General features: G+C 28.6%; 2 protein-coding genes across 4 annotated transcripts in view; one reads left to right on the forward strand and one right to left on the reverse strand.

Moving 5' to 3' along the window:
- The window catches only part of LOC126893595 (peptidyl-alpha-hydroxyglycine alpha-amidating lyase 1-like), a 68,501-nt gene extending 61,345 nt beyond the window's left edge, over positions 1–7,156 (forward strand). For 2 of the 3 annotated variants that reach the window (XM_050663956.1, XM_050663954.1), the window contains exon 9: positions 5,896–6,160. In XM_050663956.1, coding sequence (XP_050519913.1) covers positions 5,896–6,080 — 185 coding nt within the window. In that variant the 3' untranslated portion in view covers positions 6,081–6,160. Of the gene's footprint in view, positions 1–5,895; positions 6,161–7,007 lie in introns of those variants that run through there. The other variant, XM_050663955.1, reaches the window with a different exon arrangement.
- Positions 7,157–9,947: 2,791 nt separating this feature from the next.
- LOC126893597 (uncharacterized) overlaps positions 9,948–22,970 on the reverse strand; it is a 93,244-nt gene continuing 80,221 nt past the window's right edge. Inside the window, exon 4 of the mRNA XM_050663961.1 lies at positions 9,948–10,420. Within this exon, the coding sequence (XP_050519918.1) occupies positions 10,089–10,420 (332 nt within the window). The 3' untranslated portion in view covers positions 9,948–10,088. The remainder of the gene's footprint in view (positions 10,421–22,970) is intronic.

Consider the following 22,970-nt stretch of genomic DNA (forward strand, 5'->3'; position numbering starts at 1 on the left):
AAAAAAAAAAATTTGTCCCGACGATCTATCTTCTATACGCAAATGGCTACCATATTGAAAAATATGCTATTTTTGTATGAAAATTATGGGTTTTGTATTTTATTTTAATAGAAGTTGATGTTGCTTTTGCAATTATCCATCAATTTTTTAAAATTAAACACTATCTACAGATTTGCATCGAAGCGTTTCTTATGATAGTGATTTTAATCACTGTCAGATTAAATCTATACTGGACCCTACTATGCAATGTCTCCACTATGCCGCCACCTCACTGTGCTGGGTTTTTTTTATTAAATTTCTATTAAAAAGTATTTTAAAATAACTAACTAAAAAATTGTAAAAAAATAAAGGAGTTTGACTTTTTGAGATGTTTTGATCAATAGCCCTAGTTGAAAAATGTTTATTTTTATTATAATTTGTTACTTTGAGTCTTATTGTGTAAACTTCATTTGATGGAAACATTTGAACTATTTCATTAATTTCTTAGAAACCAAAAACCACTTAAGGTATTTCATGGAAATAGTCAAGAGTATATCTTATTTGCTCAATTGTTCTACTTAGAAGTCTATTGAATTTGTAACCCCAGTTTCTACAAAGTTGTATTCATTAATTGTTTAAGTTAGGCTTGATAAAAAATGTTTTTTTTTAACCATTTGATTAAACAAAAAATAAGACATTTTTTAAAATAAACATTATTGGATCAAAATTTTATTATGTGCAGTATGTTTTATATTGTTCTGACAAATTTTGTTAAATTATTAATAATAACTTTTTTAATATATTTTGTTATATTCTTTACTAAATCACTTACAGTTTAGGACAATGTAGAAAACGTTATTTTGATTATTTGTCTTATTAATACTTGTCCTAAAGTTGTTAGCGGATAATCAAATTTTTTTTGTAAAGAAAAAGCTAAAAAATATCTAATTTGAAATTCCGATAAAAAAATTTTTTTTTTTTTATTAAAGAAAAATAAGAATAGGTATTTTTTTTAACGTCGTCCAAAACTGTCAAAGTTATTTAATAAAGAAAGTAACAAAACATATTTAGTGGATCAAAATTTATAGAATTTATAAAAACAGCCACCCTGCATATAATAAAATTTTAATCCGATTATGTTCATGTTCAACGTCCTCACTAAAAGCTATTGCTTGTATCAGAGAGAACTAGATAACACACATAATTCAGCGCAACAGAATGTTCATCGATATTTATTTTTATTTAAAATTCGATTTTAATCTATGGTCACACAAAATGTTTCTTAAAGAGCGTGATCCAAATCTGATAAACAACTCATTTTCTCGGATATTATTGAGAATTAAAATTTTTGTAAAGAAAAAGAGTATCAGGTTCAAAAAATTCTACAAAATATGTAGTTAATTTTTTTTTGTTACTCCAGAGAAAAAAATTCTTATTTATAATTTTCTTAAATGGGAACCCCTACTTTTAACTTTATAATATGATAGAAAAAAAAATTACAAATAACTCTGTATTTACAATTTTTTTATGCGATCAACCGTTTGCATTATACAGATTGTTTAAAATTCATCATTGATTTGATTTTATAATACTGGTAGCAACAATAATCTATTTTGATAGCGACAATATATTATTGTTATTGAACATTTTTCTTGATAATTACTATAATAAATAATTTATGGGCTATAATATGATCGGTTGCACTGTCATCGGCATGAGAACCTCTATTATTACTTAATTATGAAGTTAAGAATAAGGATTTCTATATAATAAAATTAAAAATAAAATTTTTTTTTCGTGAAGGACGAAAAAAAACGATCTAATTACATATTATTGTAGTTTTTTGAACCTAATATTATTTCTCTTTACAAAAATTAAAAATTCTCAATAAAGAAAATGAGTGTCTGACCAAATTTCGATCACTCTGTATAATCATAGTCAAAATATATATTTTAGGCTAAAATAAATAAGTAGCTTAAATTATTAAGTACTATTTTAAATATTAATGTAAAATTGTATATTTAATTTAGAAATAGCTGGTTTAAACTATTTATGTTTATAAAAAAGCAATGATAATTTATTTAATTTACTTAATCATGTAAGATTCTTGTTATCCACTCATAAAAAAAAAATAATAATAATAACTACACCAATTACAAAATTTCTCCCTATATTGCAATCGTTTTTACTTGGAAAAACAATTTTACGGTAGTAAAACTTTCTGAGTTATATTTTTTTATGTACGACATATTTAATTAAATATTCACTGTTATTTCACATGCTTAATTTTATTTAACCCAGTAATTGAAAGTAATTATTAAAAATTGTTTACTTTTTGGCTAGCATGCTAATTTTAAGAATCTTTCAAATAATTAAAATAGTTTAAAACATTTTTAATTTGTAAAGATACATATTTTTTATGTTATTAAATTTACAGCATACAGTAAAATTCACTATTTTAATATATTTTTAAATATAAAAATTAAAATTACTTTTTGTTAGTATTTTAAAATTATACTTATGGCAGTAACCATTACATGTAATTAAGTAGAATTCTGTACCATCGAAAAGGTAAATTGTTAATAATAAATAAGTGGGCAAGTAATCATATAGAATATAATATTCTTTGATCTTATATTGCAGTAAATACAAAATTATTCCTTTAACATACGTATAAAAACGATTAAAATAGTTTAGAGGGTCTGTTATAAAATTTTACACAATATATGAATACTTTAATGGTCATATTACAGCATGTATCCTATTACACTGGCGTTTCTCTCCAAAGTTTTCAAAAATGTTTTAACTTTATAGAGTTTATAACACTTTTAAATTATCAAAGTATTTATGAATATTGTTTTCATGTACGTTGTAGTTTGTAAATATAATTTTATATAAAATAGCGACTAAACTAACAAATACTAAAACAAACGTCACTAACATGACTATTCAATTACTGCTAATATTTAATAATTGTGAAAAGTTTTAAACTATGACGATTAATAATAATTCATTACAGTTTTAATTGATAATATGATTATGATCAGTAAGTGTGTCATGTACTCTTCTGTACGAAGAATTATATCATTTAAAATATATAGTTCATATTTAAAAAACATAAACTTATATATTTTTTAATAAATTTATAATTATTCACGAAATCATGATTTCGTGAATAAATGTGCAAAAATGTTTTAAAAACATGTAAAGTACTTTAATTTGCGTGTAAATATAAAAAATAAAAATTTGATCAAATATAGTTTTAATGTAATCTATAGAACTCAAAAAAAAGTTATAACACATAATATGTTATTACTTGAAGGAAAAGAAATCATGAAAAACTCCTCAAAAACATAATAGTAATCTATGTAACATATATTTGATTTAAGTCATCTATATAATAAAAATGATCATAAAAAAGTAAAATTAATTTGAGCGTCTAGTTTTGTAAGAAAGTTTATTTCAGTTTTGTAGTTAATTTAAATTAAGTTCATTACTGATATTTTGATGTTGTGAAGTAAGAAATCTTTTTATAAAATCTCATTATTACATTCCTTTAATAAAAATGTTTAACCCTTGTATTAGAAAAGTTTTTAGAAAGATGTTTTTTATTTATTTAAAAACATTATTGTATATAATTATTCCTATATAAGTTTTATGTCGACAAAAATATAACTTAGTTTAGAAGTGTTTTATTATTTTTACTTGGCAAGTTTGTTTACATATTTCATACTAACAATAAAAAATTAATTAGGCCTTTACACAACTATCAAACCATTTCATTTAATTGTTAACTTAATCAAACATAATTTTACACAATGTTTATACATTTTTCTCGCATGTTCCAACTACCACTTAGAGTTTATTAACTGAAGTACTTAATTTTTACAATAATTATCTATAAAAGTATAAAATTTAACATGTGTATATTTATGTTTGTGGTATATTTCTCTCACTTATTTTGAAACATTAATGATTCACTGTTAACGTCAAATGATAAAGTACATTGCTTAGCACAATTGAAAATTATTATTTTACTTGAATTAATATCATAACTCGACTAGTTTATTATTATTTTACTATTTTCGTATGAAAATGAATATACAGTAATTTGTTAAAGTCAATGCTCAAAGGAAATCACTTTTTTTTTTTGGCTTATGACGTTTTCAAACTATTGAAGTTTCGAGTAATCAAGGTTTATAAACGCATCGAAGCTAAAAAAGAAATTCTATTTAAAGACTCTTAAGAATTTATTAGAATCATTTTTACATTAACAATTCTAAGTCATAAACTAGTATCCGATCTATCCCAATTGGCAATTTTAAATTTAATGAAGTTGTAAATAATTTTAGATTCAATAATACGATTAGAATAATTATTAACTACAACGAAGTCAAATTGTCATAGTTTTTTCTAAATATATCGAAAAATTGTTGCAAAAAAAAAACAAATTTACAATAAACTAAAAATAATATTTTCGAATTATCCATAGTTTTTCTTTCAAGTAATCAACGTTGAGATAACGTAACACAATTTATTTTGACTTAATAATGTTCCACTTATTGAAATACTGTAATAATATTTATTTTTGTATTTAAGTAGAATCGGTCGGGATACAACGTAGTAGAATTGAGGCATTTTTTAGATTATTATTGATTAAAATTACTTTCGCTTGGGTGCGTATTGATAATACATTAAAAAAATTATCACATTTCTCAAAAATTACACGACTTTTGACTTATGAGACCGATTACTCATAAAGAATAAGTTAGCAAAACTTTTTTCTTTTTTTAATCATAATATAGCAAATTAAACCAACTTTAATCTAAAATGGTGCATGAACCCGTTGCTTTACAAAAAACTTCAAAATCGGTCATTTTTATCGAAAATTATATGATTTTTGGCATTTATTTAATTTTTATATCTTTGATCATGAAAATATTTTATTGATAGTGTAATAAATTCTTCATGTAATACATATATTTTTCATAAATTCCATTTTATCTAATGAATAGTTAATATTTACGAGAAATTATCCTATTGGATTATAAATTGGCTTTTCGAACTTAAATCAGTTTTATCTCGTGTTGATTTGAAAGATAGATAAGCGAAAAATGATCTTTGACAATGCACATTCTCTCTATTCATATAAATACTGTTTCTTCGAATCAAAAACAAACGTGATCTCTGAATATGTCTGGCTATTATTAATAAAAGTGTAGATCAATTCAAATGTTTTAGTACACATAGCTACCAGTATTTGAATACTTTTATTAATAAAAGCCTTCAAATTGATGAAAATATAAATTTTTACTGATTTTATAAAATAAAATAAATAGTGTTGAACATTTATTAGTGTTATTTATAAAGCTAGTATTTATAAAATTTATGAATACAAGCTAATTTGTTTTAAATGATAATTCAAAATTTCATTGACCTAATTTCTATAAATTGATGGGTGCAATTAGAGTAAAATGTTTGATGTTTCTAATTGTATTTATCACCCTAAAAATTATTTCATATAAAATATATATGATTTGGAGAGCTTAGCTTCATATATTTGTCAGCTTCTGACTATTAATATTATAACTTTTTGAATGACATAAAAATATTTTTATAGACACATCCCTAGTTATTTATAACAAATTAATATTTTGCATGATGATAGGCATACATAAAAATGGCAATACAAATGAAATACTCTCCGTTATTAAAAGTCTTAAATGGTTTTTAATAGAACTACATTTAGTTTTAGGATCAAATTTATGTATTTATGTATATAAGTTCTAATAACTATTAATTGTTTTATTCGTCTCACAAGATAATTGCATGAGAATACGGAGCTTTTAATCTTGTAGACTATCTGTCCACTCTCGACAGTTAAATTATCTTATACAATTTTATTATTTTGTTTAGTTCATCGGAGGGACAAGATATCCGGTCGTTGGCAACCGCGGACTTCCAGTCCAGCAGAAGGTTTTACATTGGGTAATATGTTCAATTACAAACCTCATGCCGGTTTCGAAAAACTAGCTATGGTTGAAGCGAGCGAAGATGAAGACGATGAGTTCGGCGAAGATGACATAAAAGTGAAAACTTGATTAGGTACTCTTTGTAATTGGATCATTTTATTCGAGTAGTCAATCAAAAAAAAAAAAATAAAAACATTTTTATTCATAACCGTTCAAGCGGTTTTTATTTGCTGAACATTTATTTATTTATTTATTTAAGACTGTTATTTTGCTGCCTTTGATGAATTTATTACTCATAATAATTCCTCAAGCTGAATGATAAAACTTAACTTATTATTTTTTATAAGAGTTTGAATGTTTAAATTAAAATTTTTAACGTTATTGTAATCTGAATGAACGGTTTATCATTAAATTAAATATTAATAAATATCGAATAAATTATTTTAAACAAATACATTTTTTCCTACGTCAGATTTCGTATAACCTATAGGGTATTTTTTCGCTAAAAATTATGTTAATTGCTATGCAAAATCTTGATTTTAAAACATTTCAAAGAAGAGTTCATTTAGCTTCGGGGTTACCCTTATTGTGGTCCGTGACCACAATTCCCTGGAGAAATGCTTTTGTTTCTCAATAACATGAATATAAACCTTAACTCTCTTATCTATACAGAATGTATGTATGTACATATTGTATTTATATACAAATACATTATTAACTTGCCGCGTACTTACTAAACATGGCTCGATTTTGTTTAATTGAAGTAATAAACCGATGACAATCTTTAGACGGCATCGCTTATAGTCTTTATAATAAGTCTCAAAGGCTTTATCTACTGAATTTAAATTGAAGTACTAGGAAATATTCTTATTAAGATCCTCTGCGGCCTAACGGCGGTCATTCATAAACCCGATTGAATTGCATATTATAGCGGTATAGCATAAGATAAACAAAAAAGGTCGCCGTTTATAGTGTATTGGTTCCACAGAAAAAATGTTAATTTTTAGAAATACGTATTTATTGACATACTTAAAATATTTATGTTATTATAAACAGTAGCCAAATGGTTTGTCAAGAAATAGAAAGACCTAGGAACTTCTATTTTGATGAATCGCGTGACCAATTCCTAAAGAATACAATTCATTATAACAAGAATGTTAAATACGGAGATTACATCATTTTTCCTGTTTGCTTAAATATTAACCAAATAAATCTAATTAGTAATTTTATTTTCACTGTTAGCCGATTTTTTTTTTTTTTACCAGGGAAAATTAGATGATAGGTCTCTCTAGTCGTAATTTATTTTTCCAAAATATAAATGATACGAGACACAAAAAAAACATCCTGAACATCGTACATTTTTATCTACTTCACCATGTGCTCTTTCATAATTAAGGCTATACATTTGAATAATATTATATGGAATTATTTGAAGATTGACCTTTAATCGTACATAAAATTTTTTTTTCAATAAACACAGTATTAATGACTTTAAATTAGAAATTACAAAAGCAATATTATAAAACTTAAAATCACAACAGATATTTGATATCAAAAAATAAATAAAAAAAATACTTGTATTAAAAATTAAAAACTATTTTGTGCTTAATGTGTTCATACGTTTAAATTATTAAAAAAAAATTCACTTCAAAATTAAAATCACTTATAAAATGATTGAACCCATTTTTATACTGCTTATCTTTATAAGTACACTATTTATATTTATTTATTTTTTAATGAAATAAAAAAAATCATTTATTTATTGATTTCAATGACAACTGAAGTAGTGCATTGTTATCCACATGGATGTTAAAGTTTTTTGTCAAACTGATTTTCTCAGCTTATCCTGCATAATATCAAATGGTAAGTTTAAAGGGACATTTCGTATTATGAAAAATCACTTGCATGTTATTATAATGTTTTATAAACATTAAATATTTAGAAAGGTATTGTTTTTGATATTTTCAACACGCGTTTATGAAACTTTTTAAGCAACTATTTGGAAACCCGGTTTCATCAAAAATAAGGATCCGATAAATGCCAAACGTCGGAAATTTCAATTAAAAATACTTTTTATTAGATAACTTTTCATTTCCCAAAACTTTTGGGTGGAAAATGTGTCAAATAGTGAGTATCGATTTACATTATATATAACATTATCTACCCTTCAACTGTGAGGTGACACGTTATTAAAAACAAAAAAAATATATATTATCACTATTGAAGAGGGTAAACGTCTAAACAGACTTGGAATCTTGTAATTACACTGAAAGTTGATGCAGCTAAAAAAAATACATAGTTTCCCTTAAACAATATACAACACATACAAAAAAAGTAAAAGGGTAGTACAGTTTTGACTCTTGAAAATATACACTAAAATCTGTATGTGTGTGTAAGATGGCATAGTTTTATCCAAAATCCGTTTAGTATAAACTTTTAGGTAAGGTACAATACTTCATAAGTGTTGTTGGTTAAACATTTTTTTAAACAAACTTTCCAATTTGATGTTGACTTAAATATTCATTTACAGCTACATGGATTACATAAAAATACTCGTATCAATAAATTAAACTGTTAAAATGTCTCTGATAATCAGTTCTATTGATAAAATAGATTAGTTATTTACTAAAAACGGTAGCACAGTGTGAGAGTGGCTAGTTGGGACTAGTATAGATGATATTTGACAGCAGTGGCGTCTCGTGGTTTGGACGACGGGACGATCGCACTCCTTACTTAAAATTAATTAAAAGAAGAAAATTAATTGTGTATATTATTAATTCTACATTTTTATTAAAAATACAAATTATTAGATAGTAAAATAGTTGTAATACATTTGTCTTGTGCGAATGTTAAAGTTGTTTCCCTAAGTATATGCACACACGAGCAGTGTTTGGATGACCGGCAGCGTCTTCCATACGATAAAATATTATAAGTATATTACTATATTGGGTAATTTATTTTTAGAATTAACTACATGTACACTTGTCGTTATTCGTTTGCTATAATAGTGTAATCGCTACTAATATTATTTTCATTTCTATTTTCTACTGCGACTTTTAAAATAATAATATGTGTTTTATTTTATTATATTTAATTTGACAATTTTTTATACCTATAACTAGCGGTATTATATTTAAAGTAGCACCCCCACCACCAGCACCCACGAACCACCACTGTCTTACAGTGATTAAAATCGCTATCGTTATAAACGCTTCGATGCAAATCTGAAGATAGTGTTTAATTTTAAGAATTGAGGGATTATACAAAAGCAAAATTTTAACTCACAAAGAATTAATTGTTACCTGTGGCAATGATTTTTAATAAATCGGCAAATGTTCGTCGCATTCGTTTTTTGATAAAATTGGTAATCGAACTAGTATGTGTTAACACGTGACACGCGAGGTTTATCTTTTCACATTTTTTTAATTGGTCTATTGAGTAATTAAAAATAAATTTGGAATGTATATAAAAATAATAATAGCAAAACTAAGATTTTATAATATAATGCATAATATATAAATCTTTTTTACATATAAAGTTGCTATAATTTTACACCTTAAACTTTTCAACCATATTTGTAAGTCAAATAACATACAATGTAAGAAATTATATCGGAAAAACAAAATTAATGTAAGAATAACTACTATAATACCTAAGGAACACATATTCACTAAACTAAATATTTAGTTTCATAATTAAAAATCTTTAAATGAGATATCAATTTAAATACTTTCATATTATATGTATTTATATAACTATTGAAATGACAATATAGCAATATATAAGAACAAATAATTTATAATTTTTATTAAGCCAGTCTATATCTAGTATGATTAATAAAATATATATTTAAAAAAAAAATCTGTCAGTTATTGGTTAATATAAATAAATAAAAATATTTCAAAACATTTTTTTATATAACTAATAATAATAAATAATTATATTTTTTTTAAATATTAGAATATAATATAATTTTAAAAATTTAAGAGTTTTATTTACGGGGTTGGGTTTATAAATTAAATTATTATATCACGCGATTACTCTTAAAATAACTACTATTATAAAAGTTTAATTTGGCATTTTTAATTTTTATACATGTTTTATAAATATTAATAATTGATAATTCAATCTTATGTATTATTCTAATTTTTCATTTAATGGCAACTGTGGAAACGAATCATAAATTTCTTTTGCAACTGAATGTAATTGACTACTTATATATTCTGCAAAGCTTTTCTTATATTTTACATTAGCCAACTTTCGTTTGTATTTTTTGTTATATGAATCCTTGTGAGGAATGTTTTTTGAATAAACACACAAACTCTTTGAATTAGTATAAAAATCCATATATGATTTGTTTAATATTTCACTAAAATCATTTGCAAAATAATCACCTTCAGGTAATGGCATATTTATTATGGGCAATAGTTTCGAAAAAAATGGGTCAGTATCACTTACTTTATCTTTACCTTCAGGAAATAAACTTTTAAAAAAACATGCATAATCATAAAGTACACGTACTAATTCTTTATATTCCTGGATTCTTATAAGAAGCATACTCTTTATTTTTAAGGTCATTGTTTTTTCTTGTGTATTAATTTCTTCATTGCAGATCCTATCATATTCACTTGTCATGTATGATAAAAGTCGATTAAACCACTTAATATGTCTACAACACTTACACCTTACGAATTTAAAAATTAAGTCTACCTTTTCTTCATAATTGCTTGAATTAACAAGCAAAGATTTTGACGAGCGTACTTCACCAGGCTTTTCATTATTCTGATCTGTATTATTTCCGTTGTCTATATCATCAAAGATGTTATTAACTTTTAACTTTTTCTCGATCCCGCATTTCCTATCTTTAACAGTTATGTTCTTGAATTGCTTCCGTAGATCCACATTCACAAGTACTTTTTTAAGAGTTTCAATTTTTTCATATGAGATTAATTTGGATACCACAAAATTTGATGATAGTGACTGAATTAAAATAACGATTAATGCAAAATAACAATTTAATAAATTCATATTTTGCACAAAATAAATTATAAATAAATGATAAAAAAATTTTGATAATTTTAAAACCAATCGACACGAACACAAAATTTTGTACTGAGATCCACGTATAGTTCAATGTCATTATTTTATTGTTTATTTGTTATTTATTTTAAGTAGGAATATAAATGATATATGAAGATACTGTTATGCCAATCGTACATTTATTTTCATTTATATTTCAATTTATTTACGTATATTTTAAATATGTTACTTAAAATAGTAAATAATGATGTGTTTATTACTGTGTAATTATATGAAAAATTGCAATTGAGTATAGACTTATGTGAACAAAACCATACTTTAAACTTACTAGATACTGTACATGATTTTGATTCTCACATAGATTAGTTGTGTGGTAATAGTGAAATACACGATTACATTGAATATACTATAAATGATAATTAACAAAGCGTTTCAGAAACTGACTTTCCCGATATTGATAGTGATTAATCAAGAACCAAGTTTTATTTTAAAAAAGATAAGAAAACTAAATGGCTAAAAATAAGCGTCCTAATACTTTGCGTACGCGTTCTCATATTATAATACATTTACCCGGATGAAATCAATGGCTAAAAATAAATCAGATACTGCAAGCGGGCTTTTTATATATTGGCTTGTAACAACAACGTGGTTTGCCACTTGCATAACGACTAGCTAGAGTAGCAAGGGTCGCCACCACCTAGACGAGGTGTCACACCTATCAGATAAGTTTACCGGACCATAGGTGGAATTTAATTTTAAGTTAATTAAAAGTATAATCTAAGTTAATATGTCATTATATGTATAAATTACTATAATGCCTCGTGGTTTACAGAACACAATTATGACAATCAAAGTTGTATGTGGTTGATATGTAAAACATACCGTAGCCTGTGTCTAGATTAAGGAATAGGAATGAAATACACGCGAGTAATTAAGTTACTCGCGCAATAAAATAAATATTACAGTTGAAATTAATAAGGAAATTTAATTTAATTTTTAAAAAAAGAAAATTAAGTTAAACATGGACAAAAATGCGAACGCATCAAAAACCATGTCTACAAATAAAGGCAATACAAATACAATAAAATATTTGAACAAATAATATTACAAACATCACGGACGGTATTGGAACACGTCCGTTAATGTTAATCGGAAATTAATGAAGAACACCAGGAGCGGTCTGGACACTCGCTTCTTAGCGTTGGCTAGAAGAAAAGGGAAACACGTGCTCTCCACACATAAACAAAATTAAGTTAATTTACAATAAAATAAAATGAAATAAAATAATTAATAAAATATAGCTCATTACATAAANGAATAATTAATAAAATATAGCTCAATACATAAATATAATATAAAAAAGAAAACGATACCCGGTCTCCGAAGAGACCCATCCGATGGTTTGGATGCTTCGTCGAAAAGACCTGGCCGTTCGCCGTTGGCGGTTCTACTCAATCATTGTAAAAAAAGTGTCAATAAAAAAATAAACGTGTGCACCTTAGCACGGTCAATGACAGAAGAAAGAATAGAGAAGAGTCAATATCGATCTAACGGCAATTTCAAATCGATAACGGCCAGTCTTTTTGGAAGGGATCAATACTGATAAACAATTCGATTTTAATTATATTTCTCTTTTATCGCCTTATCTAGCGGTCAGAGGCAAAATAATGAGTGGTTGACACNCAGTCAGCGGCAAAATAATGAGTGGTTGACACCGCTGTGTCAGAAAAAGGTTCTTTCGCACGATAAAATAAAAAAGTAGACATAACAAAAAAATCATCAACGGTCCACCTTCGAATTTGTGACGTTACAATACTATGGATTATTTTGATTTATTATTTTGTGATAACCCGTATAATTACACGTTGTACAAAAAAATATATTTACTAACTTTTACGGGGAGTTTACAAAGAAGGAGATGTCAATTAAATGACATAAAGTAAAATTGTGCGCTAAAGTGGTCCATTGATGTTAGCAGGTGTCAACCAATCAGTACCACAAAATCTCGAAGATCATTACTGATAACTGGTATACTAATATTCCATTGGTTGGTTCGGAAAAATTAAAAAGAAATATTACAGTGACTTATCTTTCACAGTGTTCAAAAAACCGTGAGACAAATAATGCCATATTTAGATTTCAAAAACATTTACCCTTATTTCTTCTAAACCAAAACCTACTAAAATAGTTATACTTTTATCATCAATGCACAATTTCGGTCTTATTGATGAGACAACTAAAGCACTGAAGGAGTCAAATCTATATTCAAACCCTACCCAGCCTACCCTATGTGTTAAGTGAGATCCAATTAAGAGGAAGTACCTCTAAAAAAAATTAAAATATAATACACATTTTTTTAATTCGTCTATTTAGTAATTAAAAAATATATTTGGAATGTATATAAAAATAATAATAGCAACACTAAGATTTTATAATATAAAGCATAATATATAAATCTTTTTTACATACAAAGCTGCTATAATTTTACACCTTAAACTTTAATATTATATGAGTAGGGTAATATTGGGGATTCTGCGCCCCCCGCCTCACCCCTTCACCAACCAACCTTATTGTTGGTTGTTGGGGGAGAGGCGTGTCATACAGAGGGCGTGGTCTCTCGATGGTGGGGGTAACGTCATGGTCACACAGTGGGCGTGGTCTTTCGATGGTAGGAATAAGGAAGGAGTGGATTTATGAGGGTGGGGATAAGGGAGGCGTGGTTTTATGATGGTGGGGGTAAGGAGGAGGCGTGGTATTATCATTGATTGGGTAAGGGATGCGTGGTCTTATCATAGCGAAGGAAAAGGGAGGTTTGGTCTTATATAGTGGGGAAAGGAGGAGGCGTAATACCACGATGGTGGAGGTAATAGGTGACTTAGGTAGGGATGTTAAGATCAATCAAAATGGCGGTTTAATGTGCGCATGCGCACTAAAACTTCATGTCTGTGGTGGGGGAGGTAGCCATTCGGGAATGGTTGTCTCCTCCTACGATGTCATCTACTGGAGGGTAAGGTAAACCTCATGTGAACTGATAACGTTCACTGATAAACATACACGTTACATTGAAATAAGTACGTCAAATAATGGCCGCCGTTGCCACTTTAACATATTTACTTAATATTAACGCTACGACTCCCTCAACAATTCCTATATAAGAAAGGTGTAATGAAACATAACATAAACTAACCTATAATGGGTGGGAATGAATCCAACTTAAACAATGTTTTCTATGAATGTTATCATTGCCTACCAGACGCTTAGGTAAGCATATTTCCGACATCAGTACTGTATTATAACGCCCTTAGGCGTCAGCATTTTATGAGAACAATGACAACGTCTGTCCTTATGGCATAATTTCTAAGAATTTTATCACCAGTTACCAGACGCATAGCTAAGCATATTTCCAACATCAAAGGTACCGCTATATTATAAAGTTCATAGGCATCTGCATTTGTATTTTTACATAGTATTTTATCATTGCCTACCACCAGATGCTTAGAAATACATCTCGTTAAAATTAGTATATTACTATTAATTATATATATAATTAATATAATTACTATAATTGGTATTATATTTTTTGAATTAACTATGTTCGTCATTATCGGTTGCTATAATAGTATAATCTCTATTGGTTATTATTATTATTTTCTACAGCACCTTTAAAATAATAATATGTGTATTGCATTTTATTTTTTTATATTCAATTTGACAATTTTTTTATACCTATAACTAGAGGTATTACATTTAAATTCGCACCCCCACCACCAGCACCCACGAGTCTTCACTGCGTTTAACATTAAATGTATACATTACATTGAAATAGTTTACGTCAAATAGCGGCCGCCGTCACCACACTTTACCTTGACTATTCCTTGAACGACTTGTAACAAACTCTATTAAGACAGTTGGCTGTGAGGTGCGCACAATGGAAACCCAATGAAAACTAAAGTTTAACTTATATGAAAAATTATTATTTTGGATGCTTATTTATTATGGACAATAGGTTCGAAAAAAATGAGTCAGTATCACTAACTTTATATTTACCTTCAGGAAATAAACTTTTAAAAAAACAAGCATTATCATGAAGTACACGTATTAATTCTTTATACCTACCGTTTTTTAAGTCAGTCTATATCTAGTGTGATTAATAAAATTTATAATTTTAAAAAAAATCTGTCAGTTTTTGGTTAATAAACATAAATAAAAATATTTCCAAAAATTTTTTTATATAACTAATTAAATAATTAAATTTTTTTTATATATTAGAATATAATATAATTTAAAAAATTTAAGTGTTATATTTACGGGGTAATTTATTAATATAAGTCATTCGATTACTCTTAAAATAACTACTATTACAAAGATTAATTTGGCATTTTTAATTTTTATACATGTTTTATAAATATTAATAATTGATAATTCAATCTTATGTATTATTCTAATTTTTCATTTAATGGCCACTGTGAAATCAAATCATAAATTTCTTTTGCAACTAAACGTAATTGACTACTCATATATTCTGCAAAGCTATCATTATATTCTACACGAGTCAACATAAGATATTTGTATTTTTTGTTATATGAACTCTTTTGAGGAATGTTTTTTGAATAAGCACACAGATGCCCTGTATATTTATAAATATCTGTTAATGATTTTTTTAATATTTCATTAAAATCATTTGCAAAATAATCACCTTCAGGTAATGGCATATTTATTATGGACAATAAGTTTGAAAAAAATGGGTCAGTATCACTTACTTTATCTTTACCTTCAGGAAATAAACTTTTAAAAAAACAAGCATAATCATAAAGTACACGTACTAATTCTTTATATTCCTGGATTCTTGTAAGAAGCAAACTCTTTATTTTTAAGGTCATTGTTTTTTCTTGTGTATTTATTTCTTCATTGCAGATCATATCATAACCACTAGTCATGTATGACAAAAGTCGATTCAACCACTTAATATGTCCCCAACACTTACACCTTACGAATTTAAAAATTACGTTTACCTTTTCTTCATAATTGCTTGAATTAACAAGCAAAGATTTTGTCGAGCGTACTTCACTAGGCTTTTTTATATTATTATGATGTGTAATATTTCCGTTGTCTATATCATCAAAGAAGTTATTAACTTTTAACTTTTTCTTGTCTCTCCATTTTTTATCTCTAACAGCTATATTCTTGAATTGCTTCCGTAAATCCACATTCACAAGTACTTTTTTAAGAGTTTAATTTTTTCATATGAGATTAATTTGGATACCACAGAATTTGATGATAGTGATTGAATTAAAATAACGATTAATGCGAAAAAACAATTTAATAAATTCATATTTTGCACAAAAAAAATTATAAATAAATAATATAAAATTTTGATAATTTTAAAACCAATGGACACTAACACAAAATTTTGTACTGAGATCCACGTAAAGTTCAATGCCATTATTTAATTATTTTTTTGTTTTTTATTTTAGGTAGGAATATAAATGATTTATGAAGATACTGTTATGCCAATTGTATAATTATTTTCATTTATATTTCAATTTATTTACTTATATTTTAAAATACGTTACTTAAAATAGGATTCAGTAAATAATGATGTGTTTATTACTGTGTAATTATATGAAAAATATGCAATTAGAGAGAAATTTTTATTAATTAAAATAACTCAAGTAATGTATTAAATTAACATTCAACTTAAAATAAATTAAAATTGTAGTGTCAATATTTTCAGAAAATGTTCAAAAATTAAATTGCAAAAATTTAACTTTTGTGCAAAAATTGTTATTTTGAATGCTTCCTGTGGGAAGGTCAAGAATCAGATTTTTATCAAATAATAGAAAAATATCCAAAATTTTGAATATAAAAAAGAAAATTATTTTAATTTGGTTATTTTTCAAAAAGTTAAAAAGTTAAGATTTTGACTAATGTTGCTGACCGTTTCGGGTTTTTGACTAATGTTGTTTACGGCATTCTTGGCATTTCGGTCTTCCTTTCCTACACCGGCAATTATTTGTTATGTTAATTGGAGCCTCTTCGTATATTGAATTATTTTCGGTGTTGTTGGTTGATTTCTTTTTTGTCTAGTGAATGATAGGTAACCAAGTTTTGCTGAAGTCTCCATCTTCTCTGTTAAAATTTTCCGGACATTTTTCAATTTCTATTGCTTCCTTGTACATCCGTTTGCCAAAATGAGTTTCTTTGTTAAGTATTTTAACTTTATCGAATTGTATTGTTATGTCCTCTGTTTTTGGCATGTTCAGCTACTGGAGAATTTTCTGTTTTTTGATACTCCACGTCTTTTTCATGTTCTTTTATTCTTGCCGCAATAGCTCTTCCTGTTTGTTCAATGTAAGATTTACCACATGAACACGGTATTTCATATACTCCTGGTGTTTGCATCTCTGGCAGGTTATCTATCGGGTTTCGGAGTAGTGATCCTGCAACTGTGTTTGGTTTGAAGACGGTTCTTAATTTGAATTTTTGTACGATCCTTGATATGCGGTCGGTAATTCCATGTATGTACAACAGTATTAATGTTCCTTTCTTTTCATCTTCATTGTTTTCGTCATCCATGATACGCGTTGCATTTTTTCTTTTCTCTGCTTTTTTAATTACCTTATTAATGTTTTTAATTGTGTACCCATTATTCTTTAGTGCTTCTCGTAAGTATGTTTTTTCCTCATTCACATGGTCTTTATCAGCTATTCTGACAGCTCTTGTTGCCATTGTGTGCAATAATCCCATTTTCTGTGAGGGGCAATGGTGTGAATCGGCATGTAAATATTTATCTGTATGTGTACTTTTTCTATACAATCCTGTGCCGAATTTACCATTAGGCTGTTTTTTACTATTAAATCCTGGAATGGCAATTTTCCGTTTTCCTCAATTTCCATTGTAAACTGTATGTTGGCGTGTATGCTGTTTAAGTATTGCAGGAAAGATTGTAGTTTGTCCACGCCGTGTTGTCATAAAACGAATGTGTCATCTACATATCGCAACCACATTTTTGGTTTTTGAGTATATGTGCTCATTGCTTTCGCTTCAAACCATTCCATGAATATGTTGGCAAATACTGGCGCTAGTCTTGATCCCATTGCCATTCCATCAGTTTGTTCGTAGATAGTGTCTTGGTATGTGAAAACTGTTGTTTTGGTGCATATTTCCAATAAGCCTTGTAGTTTTTCATCCATCTTCTTTTTTCTCTTTTATAATATTCAGTGTGTCCTTTACTGGCACCATCGTAAATAACGAAACAACATCGAAGCTGACGAGAATGTCTCGTTCTTCCCAATTTGCTTGTTGTAGTTTTTCCACAAAGTCCGTCGAGTTTTTCACATAAAAAGACGTTTTTCCTGTGTTAGTTTTCAGAATTCTTGCTAAGTGACCTTCTAAGTTATATGTAGGCGAGTTTATGACACTGACTATAGGTCTGAGCGGCATATCATTCTTGTGTATTTTTGGGACTCCGTATATTCTTGGTAATCTTGGAACTGTCACTAGTAGTTGTTTTCGTTTTTTCCATCTAGTATCGCTTTCTTTATTTCATCATTAACTAGTTTGATTATTCAGTGGATTTCTTTTAATAATTTTATACGGTTCTTTTTCCAGTAATTTCTTCATCTTGTTGTTATATTCTATGTTTTTCATGATTATTGTGGCGCACAGTGGAATGAAACACCGATTTGGCGGCCAAAAGTATCATTTTTTAAAAGTTAAATTTTTTTTTTTAGCAAAACACATTAATATCATACTTAAGGGTTTTAATACAAATTTTCAAGGGCAGATGAATTAAAGATGAATTAAATAGTCATTTAAATGATTCATTTTCAGAAATGAATTTTTCAATGGCATAATTATTTTTTATATGTATAAAACTAAAATATTCATATTTATATATCAATGTCATCGTATAACAATAATAAATAATGACTAATTTTATTTATAGAGTAAAAATCCTGTAAAACATACGATTTTTAGGGACATACTCGTTTATTCTAGGTAAATGCAGTATGTACAGTTCAAATATTATCGAGCGCAAAATTTTTTTTTTTCATAGTATAGCTAATGACTTGCTCTACAAGCCACATGTATGGATTAACATGTAATTTTGCGTAATTTTTAGTTAATCTCTTTAAACGAGCAAACTAGAGAAAAAACGAAAAAATTCGAATTTTTTTTAAGTATAAATTTGTTAAATTCCACAAAAATAAAAAAAAAAACTTTTTTTTTCATTTTCAATTGAAAAAGGATATCTTTTTTAATAGGAATAAAAAATTTTTTTAATTTTAAATTATGTTTTAAGGCATAAAAAAAATGTACAAAAATAAACTCAATATTACTGAAAATCCGGATAAATTTTAGAAGTATAACGTTAAAATAGCTCTACACCTTCACTAAATCAACTTATGCCCTTGAAAATTTGTATTAAAACCCTTAAGTATGATATTAATGTGTTTTGCTAAAAAAAAAAATTTAAGTGACTTTTAAAAAATGATACTTTTGGCCGCCTAAATCGGCGTTTCATTCCACTTTGTGGCGTTTCCTTTATCTGCTCTAAGTATTATGACATTGTTGTCGTTCCTTATATTTTTGAGTGCAGTTAACTCATCTTTGTTGTAGTTTTGTTTCGGTAAGTCTGCTTCTCTTAGAAATTTGCAACTTTCTTGCCTGATGATTTCTTTTTCACGGTCTTCAAGTTGGTATAGCGAGTTTTCTATACTGCTTATAATGTCCTCCTTTGGGATTTTCTTTGGAACTAACGAAAAGTTAAAACCTTTTTCCAGAATAATTAGTTCATTATTAGTCAATTCCTTGTCAGTTAAATTGACAACTGCAGTTTTCTAATTGGAGTTGTAGCATTTTGAATTTTTCTACTTTTTTGTATTTCCTTTTTATGTACACTTTAGTTTGTTATTTTTCGATCATATTTGTTAATCTTGATAGGGTGTCTTGTTCAAGTTCCGTGTTCAGTTTGTTTTTTACTTTTGTTAGGTCATTATCGATGTTAGCCAGTTTCCTTCTGATGCACATGATTTCATTCCGTAATAGTTTTTGACTGGCCATTTCTAAAATTCTTCTCGCACCTGTGTTTTTCATCGGATGATTAATAACAACGCATTGTGGTATTATTCTTTTGTCCTTGTGTTAGGGGCTTGTTTAATAGTTGAGGATCTTGGTCAAAACCAAGAATCGGAAGCTACCCGACGTCTGCCCAAATATCGTCCCTATCTCCTTAAATGAGTTTTAATTGCCTGAAGGAGATACAGGCAATCGTGTACCTTAGTTACAGAGGATAGATTATTAAATAAAATTAGACTATTGTTTTATGTCAACGACAAAGTAAAGTTATATTTTAGATGTTTTAGTTTTTTAGTTTTAGTTATTATTGAGGTGGACACAACGCCCATGCACTCAGACCCGTTGGTCCATTGTGCGCACCTCACACCGAATTGTCCCGACTCGGTCTACCCACCCAAGTGTTATCACCAAAGTGTTAATACATTACCAACCATAAAGTCACCTCTAGAGATGACCAAAGAGTCCTGTCTTTCTGGCGAAATTAAGTATCTCTCTGGGTTTCAGGTTTTTAATATCCTCTTTTTCAGGAAATGGTTTGTTCAAGTAGTTTGATCTTAGTGTGGACAAGGCTTTACATTCGCACATGATGTGAAATGAGTCTTCCTCTTCTACTCCACATTTCCTGCACAATGGTGATTCCGATACACCCATTGTGTTAAGATGCTTAAGCAGGTGACCATGCCCTGTCAGTAGACCAGTCAGGGTGCTTATTTGATGTCTAGTCATGCTATTAAGATCACCCAGCAATAAACCAGGGGTCTTGATAAACATTTTAGATTGTCTAGGTACTACCAAGTACTTCCAGATTTTCCTGTGTTGTTCTCTGCACCAATTCTTGGGTAACGCTTTGAGCGATTGCTCAGTGAGCCCTACCACTGGTTCTGGTCCAACATAGGTGTTCTCTGCTCCTTTCCTGGCTAGAAAGTCAGCATTCTCATTTCCAGTGACACCGTTGTGTCCCGGTACCCACGCTAGTGTAACTTTGTTGAACCTCGATAGTGATTCTAAAGTTTCCCTGCATTCGAGGACCAGCTTTGAATTCACCTGATCGTTACAGAGTGCTTTCAAAGCCGCTNAGAATTCACCTGATCGTTACAGAATGCTTTCAAAGCCGCTTGACTATCACTTAAGATAGTTATCTTCCTATTTTTGTATACCAGCAGGTTCTGAGCCCCTACCAGTATCGCCATCACCTCTGCTTGGAAAACAGAGGGTGCTGTGCCCAATGACATACTGACATTTATTCGTGGCTTTAAGCCCCAAATTCCAGCACCTACCTTTCCTGATTTTTTTGGATCCATCTGTATATATCACAAATCCTCCTTTGTCAGTCAGGTGGTTAATATTCCATTCTATACGTGTAGTGATCTCCACTTTGTAGGGAATGTTATTCTTAAGAACCGGTTTGATATAGTCCAAGGGGTATTCTAAAAAGCCCTTGTCTATCTCTTTTAGTATTTTACCATGTTCTGTTGTATCACTCTCCAAAGTCCACATACCTAAGTTGTGGAATCTTAGTGCTGTAGCTTTGGCGTGAGCTTTCACCTCTAGATGCAGAGGAGGCAATCCAATTAGTGCCTCTAATGCGACCGTTGGTGTAGTTCTTAATGCTCCAGTGATGGCAATAGCAGCCATTCTCTGTATGCGACTAAGTTCTTTCCTAGCTGTAATGAGTGCTGTTCTAGTCCACCAGACCAGGGCACCGTACAATATCATAGGTTTAATCACTGACATGTACAACCAATACATAACTCTTGGTTTAAGACCCCATGTCTTTCCCAAGGCTCTGCTGCAAGTCCACAATGTGGTCATTGCTTTTTTGATTCTTGACTCAACATGTGATTTCCATTTTAGCTTACTATCCAAGATAATACCTAAGTATTTTACTTCTGATTTTAAGCTAATTTCTTGTCCATTCAGAGTAAGAGTGTCCAGGCTGTCTAGTCCTATTCTCTTTCTAGTGAACATAATTATTTGGATTAACAGATAGACCGTACTTACTACACCATATCTGTATAGTGTTAAGTCTCTGTTGTGCTAAGTCAATAATAGTGTCTGGGAATTTACCCACCACTGTTATAACCAAGTCATCCGCATAGGCTTGTGTATAACAATATTTGTTTAACTCTCTAATAAGCGAGTCCAATACTAGACACCATAGCAAGGGGGATAGAACCCCGCCTTGTGGGCATCCCTGTTTGACACTCTTGATTACTTTGGTCTCATTGAGCTGTCCCAAAATGGAGCGTTCCTTAAGCATGGATTCTATCCACTTAATAATAAGTGGTTCTATTCCACGCTGTTGTGCAGATTCACACATAGCATCGAAGGGAGTATTTTAGATGTTTAGTAAATATAAGTTATATGTAATGTACAATACGTCTGACCTGAATCCTAGTACAGTTGGTTAGTAGGGATATCCAAGTGAGACGGAGTTGGTTGGCTATGATGACAATTGGCGATAGACGGGTCGTTGAATAAAACAAGTTAAGTTATAAATAATATAAATAGGATGAAAGTAATAATATTGAAAACTATGTCTATAACGGCCACTCAAACACAACTGCCCTTTGTTAGTTCGACGTCAGTAGCTCCGGACTACAGACGAGTAGAATTGTCACATCAGCATCTCCCTCTATGCTAATTAATATATATTACGAATTAAATAAATAGAAATAAAACGTGTGTAATATAAGTGGTAAGAACATAGTAATAAATGTTCTTACACTTGCATCTCTTCATAAAAGTCAGATCTGATATAAGCTTGGCCTTTTTCTGGGATAAATTGTCCCAACGTCTACAAGTTTTCTTCATGTCCTCTCCGTAGAGTCTTGTTATGAATGTGTTAAAGCTTTCATGGATTGTCTTGTTGCTTTAAGTGTTTGAGGATATATCCAT

The sequence above is a fragment of the Daktulosphaira vitifoliae genome, unplaced genomic scaffold (genome assembly GCF_025091365.1).
Source record: "Daktulosphaira vitifoliae isolate Bord-2020 unplaced genomic scaffold, ASM2509136v1 Scaffold_1, whole genome shotgun sequence".
NCBI lineage: Eukaryota > Metazoa > Arthropoda > Insecta > Hemiptera > Phylloxeridae > Daktulosphaira > Daktulosphaira vitifoliae.